We start from the raw sequence: 11,785 nt of genomic DNA on the forward strand, positions 1-11,785 counted from the left end.
TTTGCATCTTTATTTGATCTCATTGCTTGTTCAAGTCTGACATATTTTTGCCTCCCTGACTGACATGCACATAAACTCATAACAAAGTCACATGTACATATAATAGGGTTATTATAACAGTACTAAGCTCGATCTGGGATGCTGTATTCGGCTCGAGTGGATTTTGCCAGATCAGATCTCACGAGGTGCGCATTCGGCGAGTGTGATCCGTCCTTGCAAAATCCATGAGAGTCTAATACAAAATCCCAGATCTAGCTACTGTTGTAATGCCCTTTTTATTATGTACTTACACCTTTTTGTGTTGATTTGTAATCAAACGAAACCTTAAAGGTTTGTTGATATTAAAATGAAATGAGTGATGTTTTTGTGTGCGCTGTTTATATAACTATCAGCTCATGCATATTCAATGAAAGTAGTCCGACAATATACAATACAGAGGTACAATATGGGATTTTAAGTCGGCCAATAGCTATTCATAGCTAATGTTGTAATGTTGACACCCGACTAAAAATAAAAATTTGTATCTTGTATTTTTGGAAGGTACAATACAGGATTTTTTTTTCAGCCTGTTCATATTTCCTTGTGAAATGCAAGCTGTATTTTTTACATAATAATAAAAATGGATACAAAATGTTGATAATGGTTAGGCATCTATGCCTTGTGTGATCCAAGTCCGACAAGTGTGTGAACATATCAATGTACATTCTGCCACATCTTACAAAGTATTTGATCTTAATAAAAACTCACTTTGAACTGTTTCAATCTTAAGGTTCATTGTCCAGTTTTAAAGAATTTCATTTTTGCATCTATTTTCAATTTTGGTACATTCAGTCACTGTGTATCTGGCCTAGGCATGTCAAACTTCACTTATTAGTAGAAGGCTCGATTGTTTTAAGGATCTGTAGGCCAAGGGTCACTGTGACCTCAAGACTATTTTTTTGTGCTATCAATAACAGGAGAACAGTTATGCCTTTGACTGTCAAACTTAGGTAGGTTGTGGCTGTCAAACTTTGGTAGGCTACAATGCCTTAAGGCTAAAAACTGTTTCAAATCAGTAAAGGGAGTATGATTTGCCTATGGCAGCCAAACTTCATAGAATGATTGTAAATGGTAGGTAGATCAATCTATTGCTTTGTGGGGACTGTAGGTCAAAGGTCATGGTCTTAGTGACCTCAAGACTGAAAAATGAAAGAGTAAATTTCTATAGTACTACAATGTGGTCAGGACATTTCCACGTTTCTCATTGATAATGGAGAATACTTGGGATCTTAAGGAGATATTGTAATTGGCCACTGGTCAGTGAATTACCCTTCTGTGTTTGGGATCAGTAGATCAAGATTGAAAATATGTGGAAAGTGCTTTGGACTTAGGTCTGTCAAACTTCATAGAATTATTGAGTGCGATTAGTAGATGAAGGCATTTGTTTTGAGGTCAGTAGGTCAAAGTTCAAGGTTACAGTGACCTTTCAAGTCATAGCTGTTTTCTGCCATTAAGTGGATTATGTGAGGGCTTGCTTCAGTCAAACTTCGTAGGATCATTGCATGTGGCAGGTAGATGACCCTTTTGTTTTGGGTGACTGTAGGCTAAAGATCGATACCTGTGGAACGTTTGGGCATATTGCTGTCATGGGTTTCATCGGATGATTGTATGTTGGTGTTTCGGGTGTCAGTAGACACAGCGACACCGAGGCCAAGAACTGTTCCTGATCAATGTTCCTGATCAGTTGCATAAATTTGCTTCCGACTGCGATCGTCAGCCTTCAAACTTTGTAGGACGACCGCCGGTGGTTTATGAATGGACCCTCTCCTTTCGGGGGCCAGTACAGTACAACCTCTTCAGAGTGGCCCTCTCTTGAGCAAAAACGTCTCTACAACAATATCAAAATTTCCTAAAGCTGAAATATAGCCTACTCTCAAATTTACCTCTCCAGAACAACAACCTCTACATAACAGTCAATATTTGTATCACCCAAAGAGTGTTGCTCTACAGAGGTTGCACTGTAGTTCAGTGTCGTAGTGTGTTTCACGAACACTTTATCCTCCAGAAGAATGTTAGTAATTTTAGTGAGAGGATAGTGTTAGATACAGAAGATGCTATCGCAAGCTTACCAGGTTCTTTCGAGTGCCATCTGTAAAACCTCTACATGGGACTCAAATCCAAATGTTGGTTATTATGCCCCCCTTCGAAAAAGGAAGGGTATATTGTTTTGCAGATGTCTGTCGGTCGGAATGTAGACCAATCCGTTTCCGGATGATAACTCGAGAACGCTTGGGCCTAGGATCATGAAAGTTGATAAGGAGGTTGGTCATCACCAGCAGATGACCCCTATTGATTTTGAGGTCTGTATGTCAAATGTCAAGGTCACAGTGACCCTGAACAGTTAAGCAGTTTCCGGATGATATCTCAAGAACGCTTAGGCCTAGGATCACGAAAGTTGATAGGGAGGTTGGCCATGACCAGTAGACGACCTCTATTGATTTTGAGGTCATTAGGTCAAAGGTCAAGGTCACAGTGACCAGGAACAGTAAAATGGTTTCCGGGCAATAACTCGAGAACGCTTGGGCCTAGTGTCAGGAAAATTGATAATTAAGTTGGCCATGACCAGAAGATGACCACTATTGATTTTGAGGTCAAAGGTCAAGGTCACATTGACCAGGAACAGTAAAACGGTTTCTGATCTTCTTGCCCAAAACCATAGGGCCTAGGGCTTTGATATTTGGTATGTAGCAAAATCTAGTGGTCTTCTACCAAGATTGTTCAGATTATTTCCCTGGGGTCAAATATGGCCCCACCCCAGGGGTCACATGGTTTATATAGACTTATATAGGGAATTTTTTGAAAAGCCTCGTTCAAAACAACAGGGCCTCGGGCTTTGATATTTTGTATTTGACATCATCTAGTGGTCCTCTACTAAGATTGTTCAAATTATTCCCCTAAGGTCAAATATGGCTTCGCCCTGGGGGTCACATGGTTTACATAGACTTATATAGGTAAAACCTTTGAAAATCTTGTCCAAACCACAAATACTATGGCTATAATATTTTGTAGTGTAGCATCATCTAGTGGTTCTCTACCAAGTTTGTTCAAATTATCCCTCTAGGGTAAAATTATCCCAGGGGTCACATGGTTCATATATTCTTATATAGGGAAAAACTTGGAATCTTCATGTCCATAACTTACATTATTCAAATTTGGACCACATATATAGTTTTGAGTGGCAAGATGAACCTTGACATGAGTTGACCTTCATCTTGACCTAGTGACCTACTTTCACATTTCTGTAGCTACAGCCTTCAAATTTGGACCACATGCATAGGTTTGTGTTCTGAAAAAAACTTTGACCTTGTTATTGACCTAGTGACCTACTTTCACATTTTTGAAGGTACATGCTTCAAATTTGTACCACATGCATAGTTATTTGTTCCAAAATAAAATTTGACCTTGATTTTGACCTAGTGACCTACTTTCACATTTCTCAAGCTACAGCCTTCAAATTTGAACCACAAGCATTGTTTTGTGTACTGAAATGAACTTTGATCTGGAAATTGACCTAGTGACATACTTTCACATTTCTGAAGGTACAGGCTTCAAATTTGGACCACTTGCATAGTTTTGTGTTCCGAAATAAAATTTGACCTTGATTTTGACCTAGTGACCTACTTTACATTTCTCAAGCTACAGCCTTTCTGTTCCTTGTGCAATTACTGAATGCATCAAGGGGGGCATTTCGTGTTCGACGAGCTCTTGTATTAGTTAAAGGAGCGGAGGATCGGACTAACGACCCTAGGTTTCGTAGTCAGTGTTACCACTGTGGCCGCTCTGTAGGACTTCTGTAGTTACTGGCACATATGGAGACCAGCATAATACAAATTTGCAGAGGTTTTCCAAGTTTTATCGAGGTGCGTGTCGACACTATGTCTGGGAAGGAAGATTTTCATTTTGAAACACTTACCTGCAGATTTTATGCTATACTTTATTACCGGCGATACAGCCAACTAATAATATTTTCATTAATACATGTATTGCGTTTGCACTCGGCGAAGGTTATCAGTCTGACATGCATTGCAGAAAGTGTTGAAGGTTGAAAGGACGGTTGTTTACCCCTAAGATTTCGTACCTTTAATCATGTATTCAAAGCTTAAACCATGATTAGGATTAGATTACAATATTGCGTAAATCTTTAAGGGTATATTGATTATCTATTAAAATATAAATGTAATCTAAAACCATTTAAAGCATTAAACTTGATAACGCAACTCTCGTGAATGACAATGCACGTGTGAACTAGTTGACTGGACTCGTCCTCGTCCAACCTTGATTTTTCATAAAATATACGACAAAACTTGCATTATTTTACTCCATGCTTTTGAAATACTGGTATAACAGTTGATTCAAGATGTGAAGTTATCTTACATAATTTCACTGGTACGGAGAAAGAATATGCAACACACACGTACAAATAATCGGAAATTCTATTGAAAATATTCATGTACTTCAATAAAGACATAATTGAATAAAAATTGTTAGAACAGCATACAAATATAATCTTTTTAAATTATAATTTTAATGATCTGATATTAAACAATTGTTGCGCTGTGACGTTCACGTTGCGCCTTTATTGAACGGTGTTGGTGAGTGTGTGGGAGAGGTGTAAGACGTATTGGCAATTTGGCATAATGCTTATAGAGGTTTGTGCCGCAAACATTTTACTTGCGCGATATTCATTGTATGTAAACATGCTTACCTTTTCCCAGGTAATGTCTGTATATATTAACTGTGATTGAAATCATTACGTCTGTGCGAAGAAAATATCTCTGTTGTTTATTTTTGTTTTGCCCCAAGATCTTGAGTGGTGTCATTAATTTTGGCATTCATGAACTGCTAAGAAAATATTTACAGGTAGCATTCCGGCTAAAATATACCAGCGAGCTAATAGTTCAGACCTGACCGAGATTAGGACCCGGAACCTTTCACACCCTACCACGTCTCTCAGGATGTGCACCCTACTACACATAGCTAGCACTCCGTTTAGAATTTGCCATCGGATTCTCGAAGCTTAATTTGACATCTATGGGACGTTCCAAGATGTCTGTTAATATCTACCATTGAGTTATTTACTTTTGGTGTCAATGTAAAAGACTGAAAATATTTCAGCGCTGACCGAGAATCGAACAAGGGACTTCCCACACCTAAGGACGCCGTTATAAATTTTAAAGCACCCTTGTACTATACCCTACTACATAAGCAGACTGCGTGCATATAATATAAGTGATACAACTGTATATCTGTCAATAAATATGTTTTAACAAAACATGTAAATTAATATTAAAATGTAACTATTAAAACTAGCTATTGACTGATAAAGCTGATAAAATTTCTCACGTAACTTTTGGCGTGGAATGCATAAATAAAGGAATTGTGTATATAGGAACTTTACATCTTACGTCAAAAAGTAAGATGAAACATACGTTTCTGTTGTAAAGGCATTTAAAGAATTCATTGTTGGAAGTTTGTTTTGAATGCATACAAATACCAAGTTTTTGTGTGTAACACTGGCCATATTGGTGCTAACAGGTTTAAATTGTTTAGAGAAAAAAACCGCGCGGTCAGTATGCGCATGATTTTGATAAATTAATATATACACATTCTTGATCTACCAAAGACATGGTTGATCAAAGTAAACCTTTAATTGATTACAAACATAATACTAATGCTAAGCTATATCTTCATGTAATTGCATGTATGTTAGGATAATAGAGAATGCATGATGACAGCTGTGGCGATAGAAATATTGCAAAATGTGTACATTTACATAATTGGAGATGATTTCTTCCCATCACATGTCTTTATTATTGATAATATGCCATTAATTAACATCATTTCAGCCACGTGACGGCGACTTTTGGATACTGTGCCAGAACTGACCCAACTCCTGGAAGTAACCGGTCTCGTGAATCAGAGGTAAAACCACCCATAATAACTTTTTCCCAATTCAAAACATAACCAAACGAGCGAAACTAATTGCTAACAAAGAAAGCGGGTATTTAAGTACCCATTTGTTTTTTGTTTTTTTGTTTGTTTTTTTTTTTCAGGAAAAGAACATTACCGTATTTTAAAACGCGCTATTTCAAAGATAATGTATAATTTCAGTGACTGAATGAATTATTTATATGTACAGCCTTGAGTATATTAGCATGACTTTCTGATATTTTAGTTCAAGACTTTTCAATGTACTCTTGCATGAATAAAATATGCGAAAGAAATACGCTGGTTATACTTTCTAAGACTATTCATGTATAATAAATAAAAAGCATGTCAGGATGAAACGTATCTGATAATTTCACACAGAAAATATCAAATATATTTTCACTAGCTGAAAAATATTAAATCTATATTTTGTTAAAATCAATGAAACATTAAATAAAACGAGACTTTGTTTTACAAGTATGATCAGATATCTTTTTCTCTTTAAACTATACACTACATACGCTATTCGAGAAAATATTGCATATGATGTATTCTCAGTGACAGATAGTTCCGTTTTTACCCTAGAATAAACAGTTACCCGACTAAAATACAATTTTAGGCCTTGTGAAATTCATGTATCGATCGGGAGTGGTTTTCGGAAGAACGACCAAAAAAAATAAACAAAACAAAAATGTCAGTCATTATTCAATATCTTAAACACCGCAACACAAAACTAGGTCAATATGTCAATTAACAACGAAAATATAAAGTCAACAAAAATTACAATAAAATGTTAATATAACTATTTAACAGTATGTAAACAAAAGATCTATACACTCATGAAAGACATTAAGGGTTAAATCGTCCGTAAATACAAATGCTATTAAGCAAATCGTTAAAACCACTTTGTCTTTTTATCATGCCGAGACTTGAAAGTCGTTCAAGTAGTAATGTATCTAGTATTCTAATTGTTTTCGCTGTATGTATACACATGTATAAATTTCCGTGTGTTTAAGTAGCAATTTCTCATGTACATAAAGTTAATTTCAAATACTCGTGCTCCTGCATTGATATATAACGTTCTCCTTTTCGACATCCATGTTTTGAACTAATTTTCAGTAAATGTGAGCCGACACGATAAAAGGGACCATTGAACATTTCCGATTTAAAACTTGTGCTGTCTAAGTTCTATAGATTCCTACGTCTATTTAGAGTTATTATCATGTTTACGACGAATATCTCTTTTTCTCCACCAAATTTCATTTTCATGGTGACACTGTTGGATGATATGTTTTAATTCGTCAATATTTAAATGGTTAAGTACGACACTCCAAGTTCCACTGACGTAGAAAGAGTTAAACAGAAATCAGTTAGTCCCTAAAATGAAGCCCTTCGTCCAGATGTACAGCAATGTCGTTTATTATTATATCATCGTCATAATTTATACAATGTGACAAAATAACAGAAGCTTTTACTGTAATGTCACCAAACACAGCTTGAGATTGCTTCATAAGGCTGTCTTTTAGATATCTTTTCGCTTCCTCTGCCTCGTCTTCGTACATTGGTACGGAAATGAACGTGTGCAGCTTGGTTCCTCCTTCTATGTAACGCCATCGTATACTCTCCAACTGGTCTCGTGCCATTAAGCCAGGTCCTAGAGGAATGCCGTTAAGTAGTCGCGGTAGCTTTTTTAAACACGTGTTTGGAATCGGAGTGTCACTATAAACAGACTGGAATGACACTTGCAGGAGAAAACAGTATTTTTCGTCATCCCGTTTTCTCTGGTTCTTCACCAGTTTAGCCGCTTCGTTCGAACTAATTGTAAACAATGATGACGACATGTTTGTTGAATTTTCGCCCTCAGTCACAGGTTGAATCACATTAACAGTACGGACCCTTGGCGCTAAGAAACTGGAAAACTGGGCCTGCTGAATGTCTGTCCACGCAGCCAGTTTGAATAATTAATTCCGATACATTTTTAATCCACAGCCAACAACACTTTAAATTATTCTTCCGTTAGTACGTCAGCACTTTGTCCTTGAATAAGGTAATACTTAAAACTAATCCGTAGTTCTTTTCTTACGTGCCTTCATTCATTGATACGCCAAAATGACATTGCACCTTTTCACGAATAAAATTGGAAGGTCAACACTGAATGCCCCACTGTTCTATAAACCAACTTTAGTAAAGTTATATTTTACATATATCAAAGATTAATGACTAACAACACTGACACAAAAAGCGGCTAAGAGATCACTACGCGATTAACAATACACAGAAGTTCTATAACATACAGCCGTCATAATCAGTTCCTCAGGAGTCGCTTCTTGTTTACCTACATATTGTTTCAATATGAAATGAACATGAGGTATATATAGGTAAGAAAATGTGCGTCAATGTTACACTGCACTCTCGGCACACTACAAAATAAACAGCCAAGATTATGTATAGATACAATCCACGACCGATTTATGTATAGGCCTACCTATAGAAAATGTGCCAAAACACTTATCTGTAATATCTTATCAAAATGCAATATGTATTCAATAATGTATTGACATAACAGATAATAAGACAAAATCCGTATTGGAGGCAGTATACGCTATAAGCCCCGGATTGAGAAAGATCCGAGCCAATCTGTTGTAACTTGTTTACTACATTTGTTTACAAATAAAATCCTCATATATTTGTAGATGAAAGACAATAATTTGATTTAATCCCGTTTCGTCACATTCAGACAAAAGTCATCGCATGCTTACTATACTCTTGTAACCATTACTGGAATTTTGATCAACTTCAAAATACAGTTTTTCCACAAGAGCTATTTGCATATATTATATCTTGTCTACACAGTCTTAGATACTTTGACTATAGGAATGATTTATTTCTCTATTATCGCATGACTGTGGCATTTTCCTTTGAAGTATTTCAGTCCCCTTTCAACAGTTTATGATACTGTCCAAATTGAAAGATGGACAAGTTCATAATAGAAATTTAGCATGGTAAGGGTTAATTAAGTCAGAAAACAATACCGGTCAATAGAAAAAAAAACACCACAAACTAAAAACTGTTAAAATTCTAGTATAAAGGCAGTTAAATCACACACTTAAATATGTTATATACATCTGAAGCAAGGAAGAAAAACAAATACTTAAATTTCCCCATGTGGTGTTGTTTTTATATAAAAGAATTTGAATGTGATCACTTAACGAATAAATGAAACTACATAACGATGCAAATATGTACATATTTACAAAATAATGATATTTTTATTTATACTATATGTTTTATACAAACCTACCCTAAACCCTCTTTCCTTTAAGATCACTGATCACTGACCAATTAAAGGCCAAGTTTTGCTATCTCAGTCTGTACAAAGAGCAAAAATTCCTAGTTCTTTGGTTTGTAGTAGGCCTAAGTTGGTGCTTTTTTATGCTTAATTGTGTCTCTTTCCCGAAAACTTTAACCAGGAATAAATCATTTTACTTACTAAGAACTTTATTTTATTATGAAGTGCGCGAAATAAAAAGAAATACGCTTATTCTTGATATTGACTATGATAGTTAACATAACAGCGGGTACAATGAATATTATAGTATATTAGATTATATCTCCGACATATTGTCGAAATATCCGGTGTGGTCTAGTGGTTAGGATTCCTGGTTTTCACCCAGGCGGCCCTGGTTCGATTCCCGGCACCGGAACATCTTCTTTTAAAGCACATTTTTTCTTTAAAGCACAATCATTTTATTTCGCCGTGACATTTCAGAACTTGTATAGTTATTTTTCTTGCACAGCTACATCATATATTGTGTATCAGCATGTTACACCGTCTGTTAAACCTTCATACAACTGCTAAACATTAATCCGGAATTTTATTACACCGCAAAACAAAGATAAACAAACTAATGATTTCACTGACTTTCTGCGGTTATATTTTATCTTTATTTTATTTTTATTTTATCATTTTTGTTAGTGGTGCGAAGACTTTAGTTTGCATACAGCTAGATACGTCGCTGCTTAGAAATGACGACAGTAATCGGGCTATATAATATATAATGCCATGAGCACTGTTCGCTACTCAATCAGTAAATCAGTCACACCCCTTCGAATAATAAATGGTACTGCCCAATTGAAAGATAGATCTCAGTCCATTTTAAAAAGCAGGGTCAGTAACTCGTATATTTACAGTTCTGTCATACAGGGAGGAAACAGTTAATTAACATAATGATCATTATGCATAAAAAATCAACCCTCACGTTTTCTTCGTCTTAAGAAGAAAAGCGGGCATACAATGTATGCTTCAAATTTTGAATGCCCTATTTGCATGGATCATCAATATTGGAAGAAAGAAGTGGTACAGTCAAGAAGTCCAAGCAAACTATACTAAATATACTAAAAATACTGTTTTCATGTTATCAGTGGCGTAGTTCCTTAAAAAATAGAATGACCCTCCTACGCCACTGATAACATGAAAATAATTTAATATGAAGTATATTTTAGGGCCAAGTTAGCATGGACTGAGCGAATTCAAAAGTTCGTGTGTGTGTGTGTGTGGAGGGGGGGGGGGGGGCAAAAGGGGGGCGGGCCAGCTAAATCTACCCAGGTTTTCCCTTAAAATTTTTCGTACAGCAAAAAAAAACACCTTCTCCCTCCTTAGTGACAATAGACATCATATTAAATCCATATCAGTACACCTTTAAACGCTCTCCAAAATTTTCTTATTGTCTTTTTATACTTTATCTGCTGTTTTTTTTTTTTTGTTTGTTTGTTTGTTTCTAGGAAAAAATCATTTTTTACGGTCAAAAATTGGGGGTGGGGGGAGCAACCATAGGCTGTCCTCACTCTCAAAATTGTAGCGGTTTAGGAGCTCCCGTCCCCCGTTCTCCCCCGCCCCCCCCACCCTCCTCCTGCTCCTACCCCTATGATTATATTTAACTGTTCATTTTCATGATAATGGCCCTAGGTTTCAGAGGCGAGCAAAATGTATTTATTACCTCCCTTTATTTGTATACTGGAGTAAATTAGTTTTTCTTTAAATTACGACGGAATAATATAATATGGGAACCTGAAATTACAATAAAAATAGATAATAATATCTTCATTAAGCCTTCATTTATAATATTATGTGAAACCTGCGTCAACCCTGAATTTTCTTTTCTTTTCTATATATAAATTATGCTACAACTATAAACAGCGACAAATCAAAGGTTATAACTCTGAAAACGACGCTTATGTCGCAATTCGAGTCATAAGCATACCACTTTTGCAGTCCTCTGCTGGAAGAGGATACGTTATACAACACTGTTACAAGAAGTAAAAACGTCCATCATTTACGTGTAATATATTACTTTTGTTAACCACTAATCAGCAATGATAAAAGAAAAAGTTATAGAACGAACGAAAGCAGCCAGATGACTGAAAAGATGTACATGTAGTTTTAAACAGCTGGCGGCCATTAACCACACCATGATGCGATTCAATCGCCTTCGATTTTCTTGTACCAAAGATTATCATCTATTTCTGGGCCCGCCTATGGAGAGCGCAGATCTATAGATCGCAGGGTCGTGAGTTCGAGGCGTATGTTCTCTATAACGATTTGATAAAAGGCACTGTGTCTGAAATCATTCGTCATCCATCTCTAACTCACGTGGGGAAGTTGGCAGTTACTTGCAGAGAACAGGTTTGTACTGGTACAGTAGCCAGGAAAACTGCTTAGGTTAACTGCCCGCCTTTAGGCCTACATAACTGAAATACTCTTGAGCAACAGTGTAAAACCAAAATCAGGGAAATATTTTGTCCCCTCTTTTATGTCTCG

The 11,785-nt window shown here is 36.2% G+C and overlaps 1 protein-coding gene and 1 non-coding gene across 2 annotated transcripts; one reads left to right on the forward strand and one right to left on the reverse strand.

The window, feature by feature from the left end:
- Positions 1-6,659: 6,659 nt before the first annotated feature.
- On the reverse strand, positions 6,660-8,512 carry LOC123563401 (uncharacterized). The gene has a single exon (XM_045356157.2). The coding sequence runs from the start codon at positions 7,806-7,808 to the stop codon at positions 7,338-7,340; it is 471 nt and encodes a 156-aa protein (XP_045212092.1). The 5' UTR covers positions 7,809-8,512; the 3' UTR covers positions 6,660-7,337.
- Positions 8,513-9,599: 1,087 nt separating this feature from the next.
- Trnae-uuc (transfer RNA glutamic acid (anticodon UUC)) lies at positions 9,600-9,671 on the forward strand. Its single transcript has one exon. It is a non-coding gene; the product is annotated as a tRNA-Glu (tRNA).
- Positions 9,672-11,785: the final 2,114 nt, after the last annotated feature.

The sequence above is a fragment of the Mercenaria mercenaria genome, chromosome 2 (assembly GCF_021730395.1).
Source record: "Mercenaria mercenaria strain notata chromosome 2, MADL_Memer_1, whole genome shotgun sequence".
Lineage (NCBI taxonomy): Eukaryota > Metazoa > Mollusca > Bivalvia > Venerida > Veneridae > Mercenaria > Mercenaria mercenaria.